Here is a 27,905-nt window from a genome sequence, read left to right as displayed (position 1 = left end):
CCTACCTACTAACCTCATCCCGCCCCCTTGACCTGTCTGTCCTCCCTGGACTGACCTATCTCCTCCCTAACTCCCCACCTACACCCACCTTCACTGGCTCCATCCCTGCCTCTTTGACCTGTCTGTCTCCTCTCCACCTATCTTCTCCTCTATCCATCTTCTATCCGCCTCCCCCTCGCTCCCTATTTATTTCAGAACCCCTTTCCGCTTCCCCATTTCTGAAGACGGGTCTAGGCCCGAAACATCAGCCTTCCTGCTCCTCTGATGCTGCTTGCCCTGCTGTGTTCATCCAGCTCGACACCTTGTTATCTCTTCCTTATCACATACTTCCATTGCTACTTTACTCAAGGCAAAGGAACCCACCCAAAGCTGGTAACCCAGCAGTTTTTACTGGGTGAGCTGGTGGGACAATTTTGGTTGGGGATGGGCTTGTTCTCTGTGACTTTTAGAAGCACCCACCAAAATAATACCCGATCCTTTAGCTCTTCCTGCCCAGTCTCTCAACCCAGCTCTTTGGGGACAGGAGCTACGACTTGCCAATAGCTTAGATTTACCTTCTGGCTTCATTAGCTCCTGTGATTATGGCCTGTTGTAGAGCCAGCAATCTCCAACCTTGTGCTGCTGAGCCTGCAGAGCGGTCAGCCAATCTAATTGCCAGCTACTCTCTAAGACAGGGTTTCTTCACCAGATTGGAAAAAACGGGGAGTGGTGGCTTTGCCCTAAACCAAATAATGCCCTGCAAGCAGCTGGCTTTCCTGGTTGGTCTGTTGAGCAACTTTTCAGTCAGAGTTTGGTTTGCAGCAAACACAGGGGCCAAATAAATAGTGATAGTGGAACAGTGCGGTGAGATCATAGGGGGATGGGTGGCCACCTCTATTGATTGCCCAGTATTCAGGCAAGCCTACAAATACCAATAAATCATGGCTGCCTGTTTCAGGCAGAAGACTTGTTACATACTGAAATTAGCAATTATAGGTCTCAGTTCACAATTTTTGGTCATACAAGTCAGTTGATAGTGTACCATACATACTTTGTCTATTTTTAGTGAGGGTTGAATAGACTAACCAGCATTCTTTAAAGGGCCGTACAAGAATGAAAGAAACAGTGCTACTCACAAAAATATTGCAGATCACTGGGGTGTCTGTGTTTACCACCACGATCCTATCATCCAACTGACTTGCCACTTCCAAGCCCAAGCAGTCTATTGGCTCATCCTAGGAGCTGTGGTGTCACCACAAAATTAAGACGAGGTGAGCATAGAGGGAATGGGTAACTGCTAGACAATCAAGAAGGACCAGGCAGCGAGACTTAGGGGACTCCTGCACACTATCTCACTTACTGATTTTTCTTTCCCATTTTGGATGAGGCTCATCAGAGGAATGTAGCAACAGTCCAGCTTGTAAAACTGCGAATGGGTCAACTGCAGACCTGTGTGTGTCCAAGCTGAGGACAGTGCATTTGCCTGGGCAGAGCACACTCAGTGTTCTTGGCTCTCTAGAGATAAACACCATCAGTGTTGCTTAACCAAACCAAACCAGAATGGGCTGCACTGTAAGGTAGGCTACCTCTAACCGAGCTGTGGAACCTAGCTGCTGCACTTAGACATTGTAGGAGGGAAAGGAAGAAGCAAACCTCTAATGGCACACTGGTGGCCCAGGTAGTGTAAGCAGAATCCGATGTTTGTTGAACGATACTCAGAATGGCACTAAGTCTGTTTCCTCATCCTTCTATATAGCCCTTACTGTAATTCTCACACTGTGAGGTCAGACATCAGTTTGTACACATAATACTTGGCTTGTGAAGCTGCTGAACAGTGTGAGGACAATGGGAACATCGTATTTGGAAGGATCTCTAGCAACTAGGCACCATTTTCCCAGATGCACAGTCATTGGAGTGGCATCACTGATCTCAGTGGCCAAACTCTTGCTCAATTCACTGCTGGTCTTCCATGAACTGGTCAGCAATGTTTGGGCCTGGAAGATGTAGAGTGCACAATGAGGCAATGTATAAAACCCCCTTTACAACTGTCATCTCCCTGTTGCCTCCAGCCTGAAGCCCATCAAACTGATCCCCTTGAACAACCTAACCACATAGCCCCAGATGAAAAGTGTACATACCCCTGATGGATGTCTGTATATCTCCCTCACTGCGCCAGTATTAACCCCTGGACTGCCCATTAACAAGCCACAGGGATAACTGTGATCCATGACCCAGAGTGCTGAGGCACAGACCTCTGGATTGAGTGCAACTAAAACAGACACCTGATTATTTCCAAGCCCCTGGACAGATTCTGCTCTTGACTTACTGTGCTGGGACCCACTGAAAAATGGATATCGGACATTCAAAGCGGGCTTTATGCTCCCTTCTAGTGGATTTGAAGGTGTGCCTCCCCAGAAGGTGGACTTCACAGAGGACCACTTCGCCTAGACTTTGAGTCGTAGCTTTTTACTTGCTGCACATGCAGTGTGTTTGCCTGATGTGCTGCTGGCACATGGTGCAGTTATGAGATTGACATAGCAATGTGACGTATGGCAAGATGTCAATTCCCTTGACTAAGGACTGCTGACCAGCTAAACAACCTACCTGGCTCCATGGTGCCTGGCTCCATGACTGCACCAAAAGGCATGGTGTGGCATGACAAGGCAGGGCAGGGCAGGGCAAGGCAGGAATGCTGTGAGCACCCCAGGTAGGTGCTAAGTGCATGAGCACAAAGAGACCGAGCAAGCAGCCCTGAAATGCAGCCTGGTCCAATCTGTGAGCTGGCCCTTGCAGCAGCATTCCAACGCTAGCTGTCGAAGCACCCTGAAGTGCAGCTTTAATGTGCAGAAATCTGCTGCAAGTGGATCAGAAAGGTTCCATAAGGGTTCTGAGAGGCTGGCATTTGTTGGATGGTGCCCTGAAATGCTGTTCGATCCTAAGCAACATGGAGAATATTTGAATCAAGCAGTGAGCTGAAGTCACCAGGTATCTGCTCTGATTTCCATGTTGTGATTTCACAACTTCTAACTTATTCCACACATTTGATACAATAGGAAGCTTAATATTAATGAGCTAAATTATGGCATTAATATGGCATTTAACAAAGAATAATCCTTCTTAATTGGTACTCATCACTGCCTTGTGAGAAATTTGACTTGCCTCTTGTTAAAAGCATAGACCATATAGCAAGTTGGAACAAGATGCTCTCGACGTCAAAATAGGCCTTGCTGGGCTTCTTGTCCAATTCTGCCACAAATTGTGTCATAGTCCACGTCACTCAGATGCCAATTTTCTTACATTGCTTTGTTATTTCACACCTTCTGGAATTGCAACAGCTGTGGAACATTGAGGCATGTCATATTTTTTAACATGGTAAAAGGTAATATACATTTAGCTAAACAACATGCCTTAAAATACTTCACATAATAAATCAATCTGAATTGCAGTTGTTATATGGACAAAGACAGCTATTATTCTCCACTGGCAAAGTTTCTTTTTTAATTGAAGTGTGTTGGCTGAAAGTGTAATATTAACCTGGATATCAACAAGTTTCCAGATCGTTCCTTAGATCATTTTAAGGAACAGTTTTCATCCATCTGAACAATTGAATCAGGTAGAGAAAATGACATTCCATCAAAAGGACAGCACTTCTAACAATTCAACACCTCCCTCCGTACTCGATTACAGCACCAACAAACGATACATTTTATTCATTCATGTGACATGAGTGTTGCTGGCAAGGCCAGCAATTTTATCTGTGCAAACTCTGGTAATATAATTTAATCCACAACCTTCAGAGGTGAGACTGCTAAACTGAGCCAAGCTGACTAAAGGAAATAAAAAGCAAAACTTAAAATTCTAATACATACTTAATTTGCCTATGTGGCTGCTGTATAAAGCCAAGATGTCAAATATTCATCAATTTAAATAAATTACAGGTCACATAAAATTTAATTTTTTTCAAACATTTATTAAATATATATCAGCAAAGTGGTAGCAAGCTTACATTCCACACTCTGACCTTTCTGCGTGTGGAGAAATGACAAGTTGTGGAGCACAGCGAAATAGAAAATACTAGAGTTGATTATAATTTGCTATTCCTAGGGCAGTTTTATAGATTTCGGGAAGGTGCTCGTGTATTTTCTAGCAGACCTTTCATCATGTGTCATATAATGGAACATATCAGAAGTTGCTGTAATCTGATCTGACTGGGACTAACTGTTCTGCTGCAGCTAATAATGTATTTATACAGCACCTCCTAATGTAGTGCTGATTACACTGTCCGCTTCCATCACTTTATACTGGGAAGCAGCAGAGAAAACTCAAAAGACATGTTAAATTGGAGTGCTATCAGTCAGTCTTTGACCGAAGTCTGTTTCTACCTATTAAGAAAAGCTGATTATTCAGATCCTTTAATTGAATAAACATACTTGTACTATCAGAATTTGTCTAATAAGACAAAAGGTATATTTAGTACGTTCTTTTCTGGCTGATATTTTCATTCAGTTCTACACACAGTGGAAAATTTTTTGAAGATCCTGTTTTTAGCATATCTGTCCTAACTGGGTAGCTTTGTTTTTTGTACTTTGATGTTTTTGTTGCCATTATTTAAGTATTTCACTGTTATTTCAGTATTGCTAGAAACTATTGAATCAATACTCCAGTATGGAAGTAACATTAAACTGCAATCACAACAACAACCATTGTATTCCGTAGTGCCTTTGAACATAATAAAATATCTCAAATGCTTCACAGGAGCATTATAAAGTAAAATTGCACACCAAACTACATGAGGTGATGCTGTGGAAGCTAATCAAACACTTGGTCAAAGACATACATTTCAAAGAGAGTTTAAAGGAGAAAAGAGAAGAAGAGAATCTTAATAAGTGAATTCCTGAATTTTGGGTCTTGACAGCCGAAGCTAGAGCTGCCATAGCTAGTGCAATTAAAACTGGAAGAGTTGCAGAGTCCGAAATTAGAGAACTATAAGTAACTGGAAGTGGTTAGAGTGGATAGGAAAGCTGATGCCATCGATAGATTTAAAAATAAGGGTGGAAATTTTAGAAGTGAGGCCTTACTTGACTGGGAATCAATGTAGGTCACCAAGCACAGTGGTGATGGGCAATGGGACTAGAAGTGAGTTAAGGTGTAGGCATAGAGATTTCGATGATTTCAAGTTTACAGGGGATAGAATATGGGAGACTGACAGAAATATATTTAAATAGTCAAGTCAGGAGGTAAGAAGGTGTAAAGGAAAGTTTCACCATTTAAAGAGCTGAGGGACGAACTGAAGCAAAGTGGAAGTAGGTGGTCTTAGTAACAGCACAGATGCATGGTCAGAAGCTCAAGCTGGGATCAAAAATGACACCAAGGTAGCAAGCATCCTGGTTCAGTATCAGATGGTTGCCAGGGAAATATTTAGGGCTGATGACTAGAGAACAGAGTTATGGCAAGCACAAAGAAAATTAATTTGCACAATCAAATATTTAGTTGGAAGGAAGTTGTGCACATCCAGTACAGATGTCTGACAATTTGGCGATAGTGACATGGTCAGGAAAGGTGGTGGTGAAGTGAAGCAGGGTGTCATCAGCATACGTATCAAACCTAACACTGTATTTGTTAAATCATGACCAACATCTTGGTCAAAGAACACATTATTATGATTCTTATTAGCATAATTTCTGTATATGTGTTTGCTTAGCTGCCACAACAATGCCTCATGTGATTTGGTGTTTAATTTTACATTACTAACATGTATTAATTAAAAAGTGCAATTTAAAGTTTGCTGGATCTTTTCAAATGCAGAACATTTAAAGAAATAGCAGGTTATTTCATTTACCAAGAATTGGCACAGGTTATTGACAATTTGCAACTTGCAGTTAATTGCATGTTCGTCCTGATTGAACTTATCTCCTTTGAAATACAGGATCTGGTCACTGAACTTAAGGAGAAATTGTCTGACCATTTCAAAGAGGTGATGGTGGGTCTGATGTATCCACCAGCTTTTTTTGACGCTCATGAACTGCGGCATGCTATGAAGGTACAGTATAAATACTTCTGTATTTTCGTGAATTTGCATCATGGAAAGATTGTTATTTTTTAACAGCTCTTAACAGAATTACTTATTTAGCAGGATACTTACACTGAAATAAATGGTCTAATGACTCATTGGACTGGACTGTTTAAAAGGTGTTTCTGTAGCAAGATCAGACACTAACAGAACTTTCTTTTTTGGATTGTGTAAAATGACATTTACAATTAAAATTACAAATCTTTCCAACAATAAATGTATTGATATTCTTTAACTATTTCCAATTGCATTTTTTTAGCAAATATCTGCTCTCCTATTCAAATATTCCAATCCCTAATTTGCATTTGTGTGGTTACAGAATTGGGAAGATGAGAGTGAAGGAGAGTAAATGTATTGCCATGACTAAATTAAGAGACGTAGGGAGGCAACCTTGAATTTTAGGATTGAGGTCTGACTTCCGAAATCCTTCAGAAATAATGGGCTCTCCAGAACCAAAGTCACAATCCTGAACAAAGGCTAGAATTTTGTTGTCGGCATTGGAGGTTTCACCAGCTGACTGAAGAACAAGAAATGACCCGCATTTCCTCCCTTTGGGAAGTCCACCAAGCCACAAGCCAATCAAGCAGTAGCAAGGCTAGCAGGCAAGCTTTTCCCTTGAATCAGGACCCTGGTAGCTTTCACCTACAGAATGCTAGTGATTGATCAGAGGCCAACAGCTCTTGACCTCAGCAGCGTCACTGGGAAGACTGTTGCTGCTGCCAGAATGCCAAGCTCTGAAGTCCTAAATGTGTGTGTGTGTGTGTGTGTGTGTGTGTGTGTTGTGTAGGTCAGTGGTGGGGGGAGGGTGGAGGTTTGGTTTCAGGAGTTGATAACTATGGGAGAAGAGAGTCCGGGGCTTTTTCACCCAGAACCTAATCCGGACAGAGGTGTAAAGGCATAGAGGTTTAGATACACCTTCATCCCACCTAATTATGTGCCAATCTCACCTCCAAGCTCTTGACCAGCAGGAGAAATGATTCTGGAGCAAAAACAGAAGTTGCTGGAAAAGCACAGCAGGTCTGGCAGCACCTGTGAAGAAAAAAATCAGAGTTAACGTTTCGGGTCCGATGACATAGTGGAGAAATGATCCTGCCTGCTATTTTCCTTAATTTCCTTCCTCAACCCCACCCAAAGTACTTAATCAAATAAATCAAATCATCTAGTGCCCAAAACTACCCACAATGAATGCAGGTGATCTCAACTAGCAGTCACGGCTGGGCTTCAAATGATTATTCCTTTGATGATTCCCAAAAGTTCAATCATAAGAACCCATGCTCCGAATGAAGTTGTAAAAACATTCAAGTCTTGAATTTACTCCATCAAAAGAATATTTATATTAAACATAAATTTATCTAGGAAGGAGACTTAGATCTTCCAAAGTTGAATGAGATTTCAATGAGAAGGCTATGGTAGCCATTTAAGTGACAGGGATAACAACTTCTATTTTCTATACTCTGCACTATTTCATTTTATGTGCTTGGAATTATAAGGGTAATTTTCCAACTTTGCACTTCCAACAGGAACTCTTGCTTGTTGTCATTGTATACCAGAAATTCAGGTGGTGTCACCTCTCATCAACCAGCCTTTAATTTAGTTTAAATAGTTAGTATATGAATGCCCAATGTTTTTGATATGTGTTTCCAATAGGTGAGTCTAGAAGCATGATCAATAATTGACTTCTCATAATGAAGAGCTCACATAATTTTAACTTGTATAATTGTTACTCCTCATTCGGGTAGCACACTGGAAATCAAGCCCTGCTATTTCCAGAGTTATCACAGAAGGTAAAGCATTTAAAAGTATGAAAAATAGCCAATTTATCAGTCTTTCAAATCGAGTTTGACAGAAAGCATAGACCATAGATCTTCAGTCTCCAGACACTTTCACTTATTTGTAAAAGGCACTTAGTAACTGGTTTAAGAGATAACAAGGTGTAGAGCTGGATGAACATAGCAGGCCAAGCAGCATCAGAGGAGCAGGAAAGCTGACGTTTCGGGCCTAGACCCTTCTTCAGAAAATCCTACTATCTCTAGTAACTGGTTTACACTGATAAAATCATTGATTTATTAATTAAAAGACACAGGTTATAGGAATTGATAAGGGGATACAAATTGGACACGTTCAGGGCTTCAGATTCTTTTTCCTACAGAGCAGAATCACAGCTCTTTACTTTTCAGAGATCCGACTGCTTCTGCTCAACCATTCATAACCATAAACTGTTCAGATACCAATGATATATTTGTTGCCAGGCAGAAGGCCTTTGTGTTCAATAAGTGGTCACTAGCTCACAGACCAATCATCTCCTGGTTGCTGGCTAAATCTCTATTCATACACAGCCCCTGTCTGTAACTAGCCTTCCCCTACTGCTTAAACAAGCCATGATGTGGAGGTGCCAGTGTTGGACTGGAGTGGACAAAGTCAGAAGTCACACAACACCAGGTTATAGTCCAACAGGTTTATTTGAAATCACAAGTTTTCAAAGTGCTGCTCCTTTGTCAGGTGAGAAGTGGTGAAGACAAGCAGCTGTCTAAACAGCACTTAGAATGAGTGTCAAATTATTTGTTTTATAAAATGACAGTAATTTTTCAACAATCTATGGCTTTAAAACAAATTTTTATCCCATTTCAGTCCGCTATCAAAAACACACAGAAAACATTATATGCTTCAAGACTACCGCATCAATTTTCACTCCCACTTTGAGAGTGCAGAAGAAGCACACTTCCCACCTCTGCACAGCTGACCCAGAAAGAACTGACTCAGAAGTTCAGATTTTAATTTTAGGTCCCATATGTCCAGGGAAGTGGTTGACCCCAAAAGAACAGTCATTTTGAACTGCAGATGAGGGTTAGGTGCAAGGCTTTTCTCCTCAGGACCACAGCAGCAAGGTAAAACCAGTAAAACCAATAACAGCCCTCTTCTCTTCACTTATCATACCCTACCAGTTAGACTTACACACCATACCCATTCAGGATAATCCACACAACCACCTCTTTGCCACTCTATGTCCCTCCACTCACCCCATGCCCCCATATATGTGTAATGTCACCCTATGCCCAAAACCTTCCCCATACCCCCCATATGTTCTGGATACAACGCCACAATCACTTATTTTCCCTGTGCCAACTTATACCCAGCCCCCATGTTCCCCTTACCCTCTGTGCCAACCTCTCTTCTGATGTGTTCTTCTACAGGTTCTCATGAGTTTGTACACATTGTGGGAACATTCATATCTAGTTTAACAATAGAAGGGTGCCTGACACCATCCCTCGTGAAGAATTCCTGTAGCCTCCCACTAACCTCCCTGAAGGTGCTTTGCAAACCTCCAAATGTGCCCCAGAGCCATAGTCAAGAAATAACTTGCCACTCCAAAGAGATATCTGAGGTATCACTTGGCTATCTAAGAAAATGCACAAACAACAGACCTGCTTTGCTGTGCAGACAATTTCCACACTGTGGATATATCAAAATCAAATTTGAAAAGAGATTATCTAAATAGACAGCTGCCCCCATGAACTATGTGTCCCCATAAGTCCATGCATGGACTCTGGCCCACCCTCAATCTCAACTCCATGAAAACTGATGTGTGGTATATCAGAAAATTCCAGCTTTCTGCCCTGAAGATAACGAACAGGGAATTTATTTTCATAAAAACAAGCATTCCACTTGCCTCATGGATTGTCTTTCAGAAGGGGTTCAGAGTATCTTCACATTTAGGATTTTGCATTAATTTGACTGCTTCTTGCAGCAAGAATCCCACATAAATAGACCCACAGGTTGTTCCAGTCAATGACCATGGAACACTCCATGTAGTCACTGTAAAATCATCCCTTATATAAAAAGGCCAATCTCCAGGATCTTGTGATTTTCAGTTGGGCCTGCTGATGCCTCTCAAAGTTGCCTTTAGCAGCACATTTTATGCACCTCCCAAAGATGTGCCCCTTGATATATATACGCACTCTTAGTTATGACAATTTCTGGATCCTTGGAAGTTCACATGATATCTATCTTCACATATTGAACGTGGTTACTGCCCTGCCACACTAATCAGAATGGGATCACAGTTATTTTGTGTATATCTTACATACATGAATAACTATAACAACTCAATGGTAGTTAATTGCTTAGCAGGGCACAGGTACAACACCTCTGGAAGTTCAAGGTCACCCTTGTGCATTTGCTCACAGAGACCTAGCTACAAATGCCTGTTCTCTTGATCAGGGAGTAAGATGTACCCTGGCAGTGACACTAGGTTGCAGCATAAACCAGAGCCCATCTGCTGTGCTGTATGGATTGAAAATGTATGATTAGTTATCGCTTATAAGAGTAGAGCGAGTAACCATGCATTACAGCGCCGTACAGCAGCTGAATGGTGATTTAAAAAGCTATTTCACATTATTAGTTGTGTTATGTTGCCGAGTTGATATTTCACCCTGGCTCTGTGACTCAATGCTGCAATAAATTCAATAATTTGACAGAGAGCCCTGGTGAATTTAATTCAATGCCACTAATTAAATTTCTGAGATGATGTTAAAAAAATCTAATTGGTAGGTGGAAAAACATTGAAATCATTTATAAAAATTCCATTAGGTTCCTTCCACTAGATTCAAGGTCATATTCAGTTTAAACAGTTTTCCTCTCCTCATTATGATATTAGGAACTTGTTGATTGTCATTGATTATTTAAGGCCATCATAGATGATACTTGTAGCTTAAAAAGGCAACAGTGCCCAAGGTATTGTTAGATTTAGCAACAGAGAAATCGAGAATTATGGAGATGTTGGTACAATAATATGACTGTTTTGCAGATCCTGTATTCTGACAAATGAGTTTGTTTTCAAAATGTTAACACACTAGGAAATAAAAAAATTGCATTGTCAAAGTTTATGTTCCTGCAGATACTGCACCTGGCATAGAAATGAAAACCTTGTCCCTTGGAGGTTAAACATTGCCGACCAGCCTACCTGAAAAGTCGACAGTAAAATGACAGAGCCCTTACAATATTAGATGCACTTGGGATGTTAAAACAGGGACATCCTTGAGTCTGATTCACTGAATTACTGAAATAAATGGAAACTTGCATTTTCAAAGGGCCTTTCATTATACAACCAATGAAATGAACCAATGTACTGTAAGAAATGCAATAATCATTCAAAGATTGTAACGTATGTGTGTAAAGGAGCCTGGCTGAATTTTCTCCATTTGCACTCTCACCTGGATTGCCAATATTCGCTGTGCCTGGCAGTTTCTTGGCATGACTATTTATCTCTATGCTAATAACATGGATATTGTTAGACTACACATACTCATTTGGGAGAGATCTGAATTATACTATCTGCTCTCATTCTATTTGTTGAAATGAGAGCTTTGGGCATATGCAGTGCTTCAATCCCTAGCTGGTTAATTTTTAACCATGAGCTACATTAGTGCATCTAAGCATTTTTGAAATTTAACTTTGCACTGGCTGTACTTTCAAAGCCCCAGAGATTAGGATTAATTAAGGTGATCTCATACTATTTTGCTTCAGTGCACTTAGGAATCAGACCATGCCCTGACCATTTCAACTCACAACCACTTTCTCATCGATGCAATCTCAAAACCACTTTGCATCAAGATGAAAGTGGAGTTATTGTGTCACAATATATGGACCTAATTCAGGCCTCAGGATGTAGCTGATGATTTGACAGCAAGGATGCATATATTGTCAATTCCTGCTACGTTGTGAAGCTACACTTTTACAACCGCTCCGTGTACAATTAATTTTACAATTGTCCACTTCAGAGGGATTGAGTAAACTCTGTAGAATGCAATTGGGAATGGAAATTATAAATTTACACAATAAGATTAATATATTTCATGCATTATTATTGAGGGGTGATGACATAGTGGTAATGTCATTGCACTAATGATTCAAAACCCCAGTTGAATGTTCTGGAGGCATGGGTTCAAATCCCAAAATGGCAGTTGGTAGAATTTGAATTCAGTAATAACCTGAAACAAAAAAGCAAGCCCAATGGTGACCATGTAACCATTATTGATTGTCACAAAAACACATTTTGTTCACTAATGTCCTTTAGGGAAGTAAAGCTGCCATCCTTACTTAGTCTGGTCTACATATGACTCCAAGCCTACAGCAATATGGTTAATTCCTAACAGCCCTCTGGGCAATTTGGGATGAGCAATAAATGCTGATCTAGCCAGTGATACGCACATCCTATGAATGAATAGTAAATCTGAAACTCAAATGACATGGCTTTGAAATGCTAAATTTAAATCTGCTTCTTAAAGAAGAGATTGAAGACCTCTATACTATTTAATTCATCTACTCTTGCATCTTTCCTGATATAAAAATGATTAATCTCTTTGACTAGTCTCAAAACTTTTCCAGGGAACAGTATGAAAAACCAAACCAGGCATGTACATATTCAAAGCATTATTACATACAAGATAATGTCTATGCAATTTTTAAAAATTTTTGTTGCCACTTGTACAAATTGCAATATTTAATAGTATATTCATCCTTTCATGTTATAAATTGTATTTGTTTCAATATCAGATTAATCTAATTGGATTTGTGGCAGTCATTTTATGAACTGCTTTGTTCTTTTAAATGTAGGGTGTGGGCACAGATGAAAACTGTTTAATTGAGATTCTTGCCTCAAGAACCAACAGTGAGATCTACGCAATCAATGAAGTCTACATGATGCGTAATGCAATTTTTATAATTCCATTCAAGTTTTAAAATGACTGTCAGTTTAGTTTTACAGAAATTAAGATGGTGATTTGTTTTACTTTTGCATCTTGGGATGTGAGTGATGCTGGCCGAGTCATACTTTCTCCCCTGCTTAGCTGCCCTAGAAGTGGGCTTTCTGCTTGAAAAACTGAAATCCACATTGTGATGGTACTCCCACATGCTGTTAGGTGGAGAATTCCAGGATTCTGACCAACAGCAATGAAGGAATGGCCATATTTGTCCAACTTAGTTTTGTTCCTTGGAAGCAATTTGGAAGGTGATAATGTTCCATTGAAATTGTTGCTCTTGCCCTTCTACATAATAAAAGTTGCACGACAGGAAAATGGTCTTGAAATAAGTTTGATGAATTGCTGTAGTGCACCCTATGGATCATACATACTGCAGCACAGTGCACTGTTGATAGAAAACGATGGATATTGTGTCCAACCAAAACCAAGGTTATAAATGACATAAATTAAGATTTTGCAGTCGCACACCTTGGAGAGTTCACTTAAAGATTTGCTTACTAAGGCATTACTGTAGTTCATAAATTGCAAGGTTTAAAAATGATGGCGCTTCCAGTATTTTGATGTTGGGACTCAGTGGGTATGGTCTGCTGAAGTATATGGGGAAATATGGGATACAGTGCCAATGAGCTTTACAACATTCTCTACATAGGACAGGATGTACCCTGGGATAGTGGTGGAAACTGGCGGATGTGATAAAGGCTTTTGGATGTTTTACTAGCTTAAACATGCTATAAAAATGCAGATTTATGTCATTATCATTCTAAGGAAATATTTATGGCAGTCTCTGAGTAGTTCACGGGCAACAGGCCTCAAATGTTAGTGAGAAAGACTTGGGAAGATCGACTGAGATGAAAATACTCAGGCTCTGTCCTCCTCTGATGTCTGGGTTATTGTGGGTAAATTCACCTGCGATTTTTTTCTTATTACTGAACATTAGGACCAACATAACCAACTATTAACAGTGCCTTATCCACCATATACTCTGTGAAAATATATATTTCACACAGCTAATAACAAGTACACTTTCTGTTTTGCTTTTAGAATTTGGTGTACCACTTCAAGAGGATATTGATTCAGAAACATCTGGGCACTTCAGGGATGCCCTAATGATACTTGCACAGGTATCTTGACACTTACTTCACTCTGTTATTTTGGGAAATAAGTGTACTGACATGATAGGAAAAGCACTAACTATAACCAAGTAGCAACTTTGATGATATCTTAGATTGATCCAAAAACTTGGAAATAAGCTAAACGTAATATGCCTGCATGCTGTGGGCTTTGCCTCCAGCAGGATGTATTACTTGATGTGGCAATGCTTATATTATCCCTCATGGCAGAAGAAACTAGATGTGGACAATATGGTATTGAAAGATCTAGATGCTGTTTATTATAGCTGACTATTGTGTAAAAATAACACATTCATGATCACATAAGTGGTTAGGCTAGGATTATACCATTCAGTTACAGAAAAAGACTATGCAAGTGATCCCAGTAGGAACTGGTGTCTGGGACATTGCTACCCTCAGGTATGTGTTATGATACAGTGATGATATCATGACTGTGCCTTTTAAAGTTATATGATATATTGTGTCTCTTAAATGTATACTGACCATGAAAGGAAATGCAATAACTATAATGCTCAAGCAGACACTTTTATGATTTTTGTTATTTTGACTTAAATATTGGAAATTAAGTTAAATTTTATTGACTGAATCTTACTTATTTGGTTCTGTGAGATGTGTTGAGTTTTTAAGGATTTTCATCATGAGGCCTAGCAGACTTTCTCACTATATTACTAAACTCATCGCATTAACTACCTACCCTACCCAACAGCATCCCTTATGTCCAATTCCAGCTGCATCTTACCGTATGCCATTTCCAGAACAACTCAGCACAAAGTGGATATTCGCTGAAAGAGTGCATCATTGCGTTTGCATGATCTTTAAAAGGCTGCTGTGCACTCGGTCAAGTGTTGACAATCCAGCAATGTCTTGGCATAGCAGGCATAAAGCTGCATTGTTCATGGCACACAGCAGGCATGGCTGACAGTCCGTCGCACATACAGCCCTATTTCGTCACCCTAGTTGCCAATCAAACACCACGCCACACAATTTACCTGTCTTCAGCTTCATCCCATCTAAACACCCTCTCTCTGAGTCCACAAAACTCTTTCCCGAGTGCCCAATAGTTACCCACATGTTGTCATTGTCCAGTCAGGGAGCATCAGATGCAGGCAAGCATTCAGACAAAGATTAAACATAAGCTTTTATTGTCATCTGGAAAACAAAAGCGAACACAAAGGAAAGAACTACAGGCTGCAGTTCACACTAACAATATGACCTAAATAAGGGGCTTCCGATTTTGACAGTCCACGATGGTCTTCTGCATCCAACTTCCATCTAAAGGAGCCGGGTGTCAACCAGCTCCTGTCTGCCTGTAGGGGCCTGATGCAGCTGAGTTCTGTCATCCACAAGAAGAGCTTTCTCGTCCCTAGAGTCCTCATCCTTCTTCTGAGTCCTCATCCTGCTTCTGAGAAGATTGTTCATGTCCCCTGAATCGTCAACATCTAACATATCACATTATTGTCTGCTTCAATTGTGTACAGCATGCCTGGATTGTTTAGCATGCTCTGTCTGGACTATACTGGATGGTACCCCCTTGGAAACCAATTCAAGCAATAGAGTCAGATTGTCAGCAGACATATCATCTGCTCAAATATGGCCCTGGTTGCAGCATGTGTACTAACTTGGTGAAGGTGCCGTGACGACTGAGTGACCAACACATTACATCCAAAAGGAGTAGCTGTGCTCCTTCGCATCCTGGATCCACTTCAACTATTCAAATTTTCACAGCATTCATTAGATTCCACCATCATACTTACATGACTTATGATGCAGTGATGCTCCCCCCTCCCACAGCAACCTTCAAAGTGCCACAGGTAGTGAGCACCTTTTGGCCAGCATTTGCCTCTTTAAAGTTATTAGCTCTGACTCCTGCAAAACTGTGATGACAATGTTAGTTCAGCCAGCGCTAATAACCTGGTGAAATCTTGACCAACATTTGACACATAAACATGTTCAACCTGCATGAATTTCTTCTCTGTGAAAAACTGTTTGCAAATGAAATATCACTGGAGTTTGCAAATGTAGGCTTCACGTATTTGTCCCTTCAATATCCTAAAGTCCAGCAGATGTAGATCCTGTGCTTATGCTCATAAAAGAGACAATTAATTAATTGGACAGCATCTTCACTGAGCTTTGCCTGGTCACCAGTTACCCCCACACCCACATTCCACCCTTTCAGAGCTTCTATGTCTTCTTCCACCTTGCGCTACCCGACAAACCATTTACACCTACCAGCTCCCAGAAGTGTAGACTCACCACATTGAACCTCATCTCCAACTGTCCTCTCTGCCACTGAACTACATTATTATATCTTATTGATGACCACTTTGGTACTTGAATCTCACCATGGGGAGAGTATGGTGGTCGTCATTGCCAATAGCATCCCCGGCCATAGCTTCCATGCCCTTTGATGCTGTTCTGCATGCTCTCCAAACACCTTGAGATTACCCCTATCACTGTCCTTATGTTTACCTCCATAAACATTTTCCATGGCCAGCCTCAACACTGCCTTTCCTTTTGGCAGTGGTAAACCCCCACATCCACTCCAACCCACCCACTGTTACTACAGAACTCCCTTTGCACCTTCCTTAACAATCAAAGGATGGTCCCCCAGTACTGTAATGAACCCAGACCTCTGAGTGACTGAGTAGCGCCTACACATTTAGAAGGGACCCGAGGAATAACTTTTTCATACAGAGGGTGGTTCGTATGTGGAATTAACTGCAAGAGGGAGTGGTAGATGGAGATATAGTTACAATTTTTTAAAGATATTTGGAAAGATATTAGTTTAGTTTGGGAAACTTAGTTAGTATAGACAAGTTGGATCGAAGAGCCTGGTTGCGTGCTGTATGACTCTATGACTCTATAATGAGGTGAGTTTGGTAAGATAAATCAAGAGAACCCATTAGGCCTCAAGGTGACAAACCCTCTAAAAAACTCAACACAAGTTGGACTTAGCCAAAACTTGGAAGATTCAACCCAAGATTCCAATTTATTCCCATTGACGTCAATTTGCTTGGCTTTCTTAGTGACGACCACCATACTCTCCCCATGGTGAGATTCAAGTACCAAAGTGGTCATCAATAAGATATAATGATGTAGTTCAGTGGCAGAGAGGACAGTTGGAGATGAGGTTCAATGTGGTGAGTCTACACTTTTGGGAGCTGGTAGGTGTAAATGGTTTGTCGGGTAGTGCAAGGTGGAAGAAGACATAGAAGCTCTGAAAGGGTGGAATGTGGGTTTGGGGGTAACTGGTGACCAGGCAAAGCTCAGTGCAGATGCTGTTTGATTACAACTGCAGACCTTTTTTCTCAAATTCAGCTCTTTTGTCAATGTTTGGACCAAAACTATATTAAGATCTGGAGCTGAGTAGTCATGGTGGAATCCAAACAGAGCAGGTTATCGATGAGTAAGTGCCACTTGATCACACTGTCAGCAACCACTTCTATTGATTTTGCTGACGATTGGAGGTAGACTGATGGGGTGGTAACTGTCCAAATTATACTTGTTCTCTTTTTCCAAAAGGTCATACATGGGCAACTTTCCATTTTGTTAGTAGATGCCAGCGTTGTAGCTGTATTGGAGGAAATTGGCTAGGGGTGCGATTAAATCTGAAGCACAAGTCTTCAGTACGATAGCCAGGATGTTGACAGGCCCCATAGCCTTTACTGCATCTAGTGTCAACAGGCATTTCTTGATATTGTGGAAATAGCCAAAGACTTGAATCTGTGATATGAGGTTCTCAAGGTTATCCTGAGATTGATTATTCACTGAACATTTCTGGCCGAAAATTATTGCAAATGCTTTAACCTTGTCTTTGTAGTCAAATGCTGAGCTCTCATAGAAGATGTTAATGAAGCCTCTTACTCCCTTTAGTGGTGTATATTCCACCATCATTCATGTCTGGATGTATCAGCTTTATGGAGTCTTGATATGATCCATTGTTTGTGGGGTTACTTAGCTCCATCTATCATATGCTGGTTCCAATGTTAAGCATGCCTATAGATCCAGGTTGTATCCTCAGCAGTACAGTTTTCATTTCTCTGTGTGTCTGGTGTTGTTTCTGGCATTCAGTCCTACACTTCTTATTGAACCAGTGTTGATCTCTGACTCAATGGTGGTTTGTGTTGACCTATGAGGTTACAGATTGTGGTGGAGTACAATTCTGCTGTTGTTGATGGCCTTCAGCTTCAGATTTTTTTTAACCCAATATGAGCTCTAGATCTACTCTGAATCAATCCTATTTAGCGTTGTGATAATGCCACATAACACGATGAAGAGTGTCTTCAGTCTGAATATGAGCTGTTGGCTCCACGAGGACCGTGCAGTGGCCAACCATAGACATATGTATCTGTGACAGGTAGATTGATGGCCGCGGGGTCAAACAGTATTTTTCTTCCTTTTGTTGGTTTCATTACTACCTGCTGCAGGCCAGCCTTGCAATTCTGCACTTCACCGGGTCAGTCAGCAATGATTCATCTTGGTGATGGACATTGAAATTCCCCCACATCTCCAGAATATATTGCTGTAACTTTACTACTCACCAAGTAGTGTTCAAATGAAGGAGAAGTGTTGTTTCTTCAGCTGAGTGAGATAGGAGATTTTCTTGCTCATATTGATTCTAATGCCATGAGACTTCATGAAGTCCAGATTCAATATTAAGGATTTCCAGTGCCATTCCCTGTATACCATGGTGTCACCATTTTGAGTACATCATCCTGTCAGCTGAAGGTTTACTGTTCAGTGCCTGATGTAAGTTGTGCATTATATATGCCTTCTCTTCTCCCAGCCTGTCCAATGCTTCTCTCCCTCATAAACTCATCTGTCAATTGCCATTGTAGTCATGTTCCAGGACAAAGAATCTGCTGCATTATCAAGGTGTACTTAAATTTGTCATGACATTTTTACAGGCTTTAACTGATTAAATCCCACTGCAATTTTAATGTTGATTGTTCATAAGATCTTTCAATACGGTATAACAGTGTCCGACCTTCCTAAAATTGGCTTTCAATTAAAAGACCTTAAAAAACACAAACATTATTCCCTAGTGCAGTTCATTAAATCCTCAAAGAAGTAAAACAAAACAAAGGAAATGTCAATGTTACAGAGGTTCTAGCACCCATTAGACAACTGTTGATCATTTAGCCACCCCAAATATCACACAAGCCACGTTTGCGACGGTCTTACATTCAAATCTTGGCTGAACATCATTCAGTGGGGTTCTGTGGTGTGGCATAGAAGCAATATACTATCAGACACCTCTTCCTCAGCAACTGTTCACTATATAGTTAGGTAAAAAACATAAGCTGCTATATTGGTGAAGCACTAGACTCAGCTCAAGCATGTGTTGTAATATTGTCCAGGGCTAAAGGTTACCTTTTTTCTATAGTTTGTCAACAAGCATATTCAAAAAGCACCTTAAACAAAAACATTTATATTTCAAAATAATGATACTTTATTTAAACATTTTTCAAATATTATTTATTCTGAAAGAATTGTCAAACGTGTTTTCTGGTCAATTCTTTGTAAAAATGTGTGACCTAGAAAAAGATAATGCTCATAGGTCTCCACCAAAAACTATTAAAATTTGAGAAGCGAAGAGATACCTGACTTATTGATTTTTTTTTGTTAGGTTGCTGACCCACGCTCACTGCCAATGATATGTGAACATTGGTTGTGGCTATCCTAGAGTGGGATCAATAGTGGTCACCAGATGGAAGATGTCATATTCTCCTTTGCTTTCCAATGTCCTTGCAGATCCCAGCAAAGTAATCATTTTTAAATATACAGCTTTCTCAGACTCTGGGAATTTAGTTGTTATAGCATTCATGTCACATATTTTTGGCTGCAGCTCAGGGTGTTGGCTATTGTTTGTGTGCATTAGGCAATACTAGATCATTTCAGGTAAGGCAAGTAACATGCCATAACATCAGGAACCACTGGCTCACATTATTACGGCTTGTAAGTGTGTGCTGTGGATCAGTGCTCAATCAAATTGAAAACTCCAAACTGGTAAGATGTAACCAGTTTGGTTTGTTGGTGATAACATGTGTCTGTCCTAAAGTGACACTTGTGTCCTATCTTCTGTAAAATAGATCTAACAGGCTAAGCTTGGAGGAAATAAAAATACTGGGGGAACAGTTCCTTCAAAACAAGTTTGCTGTTAGTGGAACAAGGAAATTTAAGTTAATGTCAACATGGTTTCATTCACACACTGAGCAAAACCATCTCTCCTAGGATGATTTATGCATTAGCTTCCAAAACAGGTAAATAATACAACAGTAGCTAAAATCTTATACATTAAAATATCGAATAAAAATAAAGGTGTGAATTTGCATCTGGGTTCTCCTACTTGCTCATCATAACTGCAACAGAAACTAATGGACTCTTCACAATAATTACGTAAAGTGCATTTATACCATTCTGTAGGATTTCTGCGGCTCTTCTGCCGGATATTAAGAAGTGAATGAAGGTACACAGATCCTAGTGGCATAAAAAAATACAGGAAGACTTTGAGGGCCTCGCCATCTTCAGTCGTAATCATTTTTTACTGTTGCTTATTTGTAACTGGGATGATTCTCAGTATTACAGTAATCCATTGTTAAACTCATTTAAAACGTTGCTCACAAAGGAAATGATCACAATCATTTACTAGCAATTACCTTCAGAAATGAAAGCGATTCAGAACAATACAATGCCCAAGGTCATACTGCCACCTATTGGTGTGAAGGAGAGACTTTAAAACAGGATTTTAACATGAGGTAACAGCAAGCAAAGAGAGGATTCCTATGGCCACATATATTTATTTCAAAGGCAGTTAAGATCCATTGTCAGAGGCAAAAACATCACCAAAGCTGCATGTCCGGTTTCCACTTTTCATGAAAGCAGAAATGAAAGGAAAACTGAAATGACCACAAGTATAAATAAAAACAAAAGACATCGTTACATTGTATAATGGATCTAGACAAATTGGAAGATTGAATATTTTTGTTGCACAAGGATGATACAAAATCTGCGAGCCAATGAACAGGCTGGGTGTTTTCTCTTTTGAAAAGAGAAGACCGAGGGTAATCTAATACAGGTACTTCACCACAGGTTTGTTCGTGGGGTATGAAACTACCTCCAATGGGAAACTATTAAAAGTTCAGATTTCCACAGGGGTGACCACTTCAAGACATGGTTTCTACCCATAGAGTCAGTAAGGAGTGGAAATGGAGTGATAAGATCAATTGTAGGACTCATTTAGAGATATTCACAGCAACTATTACTGAGGTTGCTGGTAGTTCTGACAACAACTCTGCAATTCATGCCAAAGCCATCCACTCTATCACTGGGGAGTGTGATGCCATACTGGAGCAGGGCAGAGTCTCAATTCATCAATGCCAACCCGGATCCAATACTGGAGGTCATGAGAAAGAGAGAGAAGGAAGGTCCTTGTCCAGCAGGAAGACAGGAGGAATGCAGTTGGTGCATATTCCTGATCAACATCATCTGGCTCTGGCTCTGGCTCTGTCTCCTTTCTTCCTCCTTCACATCCTCCTCCTGCTTCTTCCCCAAAGAGTTAGTGCCTTCCAACTTCACAGTGTCATTGATGACCAAAACCTCTCTGAAGAGCTATTTTCCGGAGAATGAAGCAGACACCACCCGACTGATCCAGGCACCTGAATCACATCTTCAGAAACCATGCCTGTGAGCTCAATAGTGGTCATTCTGAGCAGATGGTATTGTTTACATTGACTATGCCTCTGTTAGAGCTACTGTGTTATTGTGTTTGAATGATGCCCATATTTAGAAGCCAACTTACAAATGAGCCAAGTATCCAGATGTTGTCACATGAGCACAGGCTCTCAGCTCTGTTACATTTGAGGCGCCAGGCTGTGTCTGGAGATTACATTGTTGTATTTTTTAGCTTGGCCGCACATTGGCCCAGCAGAAATCCTCAAGCAAAAGGAATGAACATATTTCATTTATGTTACATTTAAATAACACAAGCGCATAGTTAGATGGCACCTGTCAAGGGGTGAAACTCTTCAAGGTATTTCTTGTATGCTAGATTGCATCAATACACTTTGTGAGTGGAGGTCTGAGGCAACCTGGACTGCTGGATGAGAGAGGAGTCATGACACCTGCAAGCAGATATAAAGCAGACATTAAAGCAACCAACTGATTTCTGTTTGTGCAGCTTGCAGACCCATAGCAGACTAACCGCCAGGGCAGGCAGAGTCACAACATTGTTTACACACTGCACATGGAGTCCTTAGAGGAAAACCCTCTGAGAGGCAAGGAATGCATACAATACAGGCCTGTGTGAAAACTTTGCCTGATAGAGGACAGTTATTGTAAATTCATCCTGAGCTAATTAGTAATGTTACCACAATTAATGATGAGTATAATTCACAGGGAGCCAGAGAAGAGGGATATGAATATGAGGATCAAGCCATGGCTGCAGAAGATGCTACGGTAATAGAAAAATCTTTTACATATTGTCAAATGCTATCCATGGTTACTTAACTTATTGAACAAAGGATATTTGATGAGCTAATAGATAACATGACAATGAAAATTCGCTCTTTTAATTTTTGACATACTAGATCCTTTGGGATGCATGCCAAGGCAAATCGGGGGAGCATAAAACGATGCTGCAAGATATCCTGTGTAGAAAGAGCTATCAGCAATTGTGGATGGGTAATTAAAGATTCTATTGTTGGACTTCCTCTATGATTTTATTAGTAAACAAAAACCATGAAGTCATAAGAGTATGTATACAATTTGTGTCACAAAAGCAAGGATCAAACTAATTTTAAAAGAGCTCTTTAAATTTTCACAGGAGGTAAGTTATTTTTGCTGAAGAAAATCAAATATTATACCAGTGATAAGCTATATAAAGAAGTTGTATGTGCTTTTATTAGAATCACTATTACTTTAACAGAAAAATCTTGAAGCTCATGTGAATTTTGTTGCTTTTAACATAGCCCACCTTATACTAAACAAGAATTCCAGCCTTCCAATCTATTCTCTGTCCTTTCCTGTAGATGAAGGCTGGTTCACTAATGGCCATTAGGGAGGGAAACTGCCATCTTTACTTGGCCTGGCCGATGTGATTCCAGACCCAGAGCAACATGGTTGACCTCTGAGCATTAGGGATGGGCAATAAATGCCAGCCAAGCCAGCAATGCTCTCATCCTGTGAATGAATAAGAAAAACACACTAAAATCAAGTTTCACAGGTTCTAACAACCCTCTGAAATTTCGCTCAAGTGAGCACATATTAACTATTTGAAATGAAAAGGGGACACCGCAGCTGAACAGCTGTCATCACTAAATTTACATTCGTGTTTCAGTGTGGATGTGAATGAACATACAGACCTTTATCTGCCTAGACTGCTGGCAGAATGTAATACTGGTACCAAGATTTGCTAATGAACTATGATCAAAGCACTTCCATTTAACATTAAACTTGCAGTTTAGACTCAATTCTATCATTCCACATTCCTCATGATCTGTTTCCATAAGAGCACCTGCCAGGAAATTGGGAGAATGGATTTGTCATTTTCCAAACAATCAATTCTAATGGATGGAAGACAATATGCCTTGCACAATGATTCCCTGCAAAATGCTGCTTTGGGCATGACTGCTCACTGAGATTTTTGGAAACACAGATTCAGATCATTACAAGCCACAGCACTAGGAGGTTTTGTAGTACAGGATTAGTTTCATTCCCTCTGGGCCAAAAGCTCCAGGTTCCAGTCCCACCTCCATAATGAAGGCCATGGAAGGTGTGTCATGATGCAGCCAAACCAAATTGTAAATCTATCTATTATGCCTATGGCAAGTGGTGAGAATAGGAACACTTCCTGATCAGCCATGTTTATATTAAACATTCAGCACAATCAGTATCCCCATATTAAAACACTGACATGCAGCAACTTGCCAGAAGCAGCTGTAGTCCTTTTTCGGAGTGTTTACCACACAGGCACCAAAGCACTGCTGATGCTGTTTACATGGAGTTAACTGAACTACACGTGAGTACAGAAGAAATTGACCTTGTATCATATTTTATTTTTAAAAGTTACAAAAAAACAGTAATTCCAATTCTAAGGAGACAAAGTGATTGAATGCACTTTATCACTGTATTTTCCTTTCAAAATCATCCAAGGAATTAATTCATTACGGGCAACAGATCTGCTCAAGAGGTCTGCATGGGGTTCTTCAAGGACCATGGACCCACTTGTCACAGGATATTGACATAAGTCTCTTCAAGCTGTGCTTTACAAGCAAGCCCCTCCTCCTTAGTTTCTTCCTTTCATGTCTTTGACATATTTATTTTGAAGTTTGATGTTAGACAAGTGCATCACCATTTTCCACCCTCATGTGGCAAATTATGAACCATGGTACTGCTTTACTAATGGTGCCTTGCTGGAGTGCAACATTTTACAGCATATCAGAAACCATTCAAGACAGAGCAGTTTATTTGATCGGTGTCTGAATTAAACATCTCTTTCCTCCACCACTGTCACACCGTGGCTGCATTATTACTGTCTACAGTTGCAATGCACCACTTTATCGAGCTGGCTGTAATACCCTCCTCCCTTGAAACCTCATCCGCCCAGAAGGGCAAAAGCAGGAATACTGTGGGAATTTCTCTTAACACTATTCCTGACTAGGATTCATATTACTGCCTCTTCAAAAACACAGGGTTTATATTCTGAAATTCATTTCCTGATAGTATAGCTAAAGAAACACCATCACAAGAACTGCAGCAGTTCAGAGTTCTCATCATCACCCACTCAAGACAACTATAAGTGCAATCTTTCTCACGTCACTCAATCCTAAGAAAAAACATATTTTTGCATGATATCACAAAAACATATGCAATCTAATGATGTAAATTAAAGTTTACAACATTACTAAAAGTATAGGATCAATTTTCTAACTGGCTGGAACAAAACAAATACCAATTTCATAATAAACTGATGTAAATCAACTGCAAATTTTTAAATGTCAGAATGGTCCAAGGATATCATTTAAAAGTTTATGTAAATTTGAGAATCTGCAATGGCAAGTTAGAGCAATTGAAAAGATGCTGTGGGTGTTGCTTTAACGCTGTGGCCACTGTACTGACAACTTGCTGTGGCTTAAGAATATGCTGTAAGGTTTCTGACAGAGGAGAAAAACAAAGAAAAAACAAAAGTAATTGATCAAAAATGACTACAAAGATAAATATTATCTTCAGGAGTTTAAGAAAAACAGCAACTTACGACAACATTGGAAACTAGCAATGTAAAAAACGGCGCTGGCCCAACAGTGAAGAAAAACTTATATTTTCATTGACGTATACAAATGTTAAAGACGCAGGAGGAACAGCATGTTGCACAGTTAAAAGAGAATGATCAAAGTGAAAATGAGACTAGGGTAGAACTCTGAATGATTTAACAATGTGGCTCCAAGCAATGACCAGAAAAATCACTTCGAGCCAGGGGACCATACAATTAAATGCTGAGTAAAGAAGAGAGAGCCGATCATCATTATATCACTTGTTCAGCGTTTTCTTTTCAATGTTGTTATATTTAAGATTATTGATCATAATTTGTTGAGAATTAATATATAAATACAAAAGCATCAAGTGTGTAAAGTCCACAGAATGACAGTATGAGTGACAACTTTTTTCAAACACGTATATCGTTAGATATCATTGTGGCATTGCGTAGAGAACAATGAGCTGAGTGGGAGGCATCTACAATAAATAGGTGGTCCAAACTTATAATAACTGCCATGCAGCAATGAAGTCCATTACCAATGCTGACTCAGGGGTATTCGTTTTCTGATTAGGTGCTCTAGTCATGTTGGAATCTATGCTATGCAGCAGGAGCTATGAGCAGGATCTACTGGAAATATAAAAACCAAAAGAACTGCAGATGTTGTAAATCAGGAACAAAAACAGATGTTGCTGGAAAAGCTTAGCAGGTCTGGCTGCAACTGTGAAGAAAAGTTGGAGTTAACGTTTTGTGCCTGGTGACCTTCCACATAACTGATGGTAGCTAGGAAAATGTTGGTTTATATGCAGGTACCCACAGCCAACCAGTTATGCCTGTCTCTTCGTGGGGTATGTAAAACATTCCTTGTTCCAGTCCTATTCCAGCCCCCACCTACTTACTCTTTCTCTGATAAATCAATGATATCATCGGTGCTGCTTCCCTCTCTCATCCGGAATTGGAACAGTTCATTGATTTCACTTCCAATTTCCACCCTGTCCTCACTTTCACCTGGTCTATCTCTGACTCCTCCCTTCCCTTGCTTGACATCGCTGTTTCCATTTCTGGGGATAGATTGGCCACTAATATCCGCTACAAAGCTAGCGACTCCCACAGCTACCTGGACTATACATCCTCACACCCTGCTTCCTGCAAAGATTCCATTTCATTCTTTCAATTCCTCCGTCTCCAATGCACATGCTCTGATGAGGCCAACTTCAACATGGGAGCCTCCGAAATGTCCACCTTCTTCCTCAACCAAGGATTCCCCAGCACTGTTGTCAACAGGGCCCTCAACCGGGTCTGAACCATCTTTTGCACTTCTGCCCTCACCCTCTCTCTTCCCTCTTGCAACAGTGATAGGGTTCCCCTTGTCCTTACCTACCATCCCACCAGCATCCACTTCCAGAAGATCATCAGCAGTCATTTCCACCACCTCCAGTGAGATGCCACCACCAGACACATATTCCCCTCCCCTCCCTTGTCCACCTTCCGCAGGGACCGTTCCCTCTGGGACACCCTGGTCCACTCTTCCTTCACTCCCGACACACCCCTACAGTCCCACAGCACCTTCCCCTGTAACCGCTGAAGGTGTAACACCTGCCCATTTACCTCCTCCCTCCTCAGTATCCAAGGGCCCAAACGTACCTTCCAGATGAAGCAGCTCTTTAACTGCACTTCCCACAATCTAGTCTACTGCATTTGCTGCTCATAATATGGTTTCCTCTAGATTGGGGAAGCGAAGCGAAGACTGGGTGACCGCTTCACAGAACATCAACATTTTGCCTGTAAAAATGACCCTGAGCTTCCAATTGCTTGCCACGTTAAGAGACCACCCTGTTCCCTGGCCAACATCTCTGTCTCAGGCTTGCTGCAGTGTTTCAGCGAAGCTGAGCGCAAGCTCAGAAAACAACACCTCATTTTCCTCTTGGGGACCCTGCATCCTCCAGACTCAATACCGAGTTCAATAACTTTAGGGCCTAAACTCTCCCCCTACCCGACACACCAGGCCTTGTTATCACATAGTCTGCCATTGCACACTACTGTTAGCCACTAACAGTCTCCATTAACAGCTATTCACGCTCCTAATCAAATTGTTATCAACTCCTCTGTCTGTCCAACTATCGTTTACTCCTTACCTCCTCCCCCCACCCTGTCTTCTGCATGTAAACTGACATTTTCCTGGCTACCATCAGTTCTGAGGAAGGGTCACCAGACCCAAAACATTAACTCTGATTTTTCTTCAAAGACCTGCTGATCTTTTCCTGCAGCTTCTGTTTTTATGTCTGCTGGAAACATGACTATCCAATTTAATTGCCTCAAAAACTGAAACCATCAGATTCATAATTTGAGAAGGTTCTGTAAGAAGCCTTTTAATTAAAAAAGATTTTGGCCTGGATTTTAACAAAAAAAAGCAAAGTGTCAAATTCAGGGAGTTTCATCGAGAGATTCCTGTGAGCTCCAGTGAGTTACTGCACTCAATTTGCCATTGCACTCCTTATTATGTATGCACCATGCCTCCATGGTACTGTATCTGGTGCTCACTATTAGTAGATATACTAATGTATTTAAAGCCCAGCTGTGTTTCAGCGCAATCAGGCCACAAGTAGCCCTTTACAGTGAAAGCAGTGGGAGGGAAACAGAAAAGAAAAGCTTCTGAAAGCATATAAGTGGCATGGTTAACATTTCATTGGAAATAGAATCTTGCATCCATAAACTAT

The 27,905-nt window shown here is 40.6% G+C and overlaps 1 protein-coding gene across 1 annotated transcript in view; it reads left to right on the top strand.

The window, feature by feature from the left end:
* LOC109912120 (annexin A10) overlaps positions 1-27,905 on the top strand; it is an 82,229-nt gene that overhangs the window by 37,468 nt on the left and 16,856 nt on the right. The window contains exons 4-8 of the mRNA XM_048616373.1: positions 5,906-6,019; positions 12,662-12,752; positions 13,849-13,928; positions 22,335-22,394; positions 22,526-22,619. Coding sequence (XP_048472330.1) covers positions 5,906-6,019; positions 12,662-12,752; positions 13,849-13,928; positions 22,335-22,394; positions 22,526-22,619 — 439 coding nt within the window. The remainder of the gene's footprint in view (positions 1-5,905; positions 6,020-12,661; positions 12,753-13,848; positions 13,929-22,334; positions 22,395-22,525; positions 22,620-27,905) is intronic.

This window comes from Rhincodon typus, chromosome 1 (assembly GCF_021869965.1).
Source record: "Rhincodon typus isolate 14 chromosome 1, sRhiTyp1.1, whole genome shotgun sequence".
Taxonomy (NCBI): Eukaryota; Metazoa; Chordata; class Chondrichthyes; order Orectolobiformes; family Rhincodontidae; genus Rhincodon; species Rhincodon typus.
Note: the sequence above shows the minus strand (reverse complement) of the source record. Positions and strands in the feature narration are given on the sequence as shown.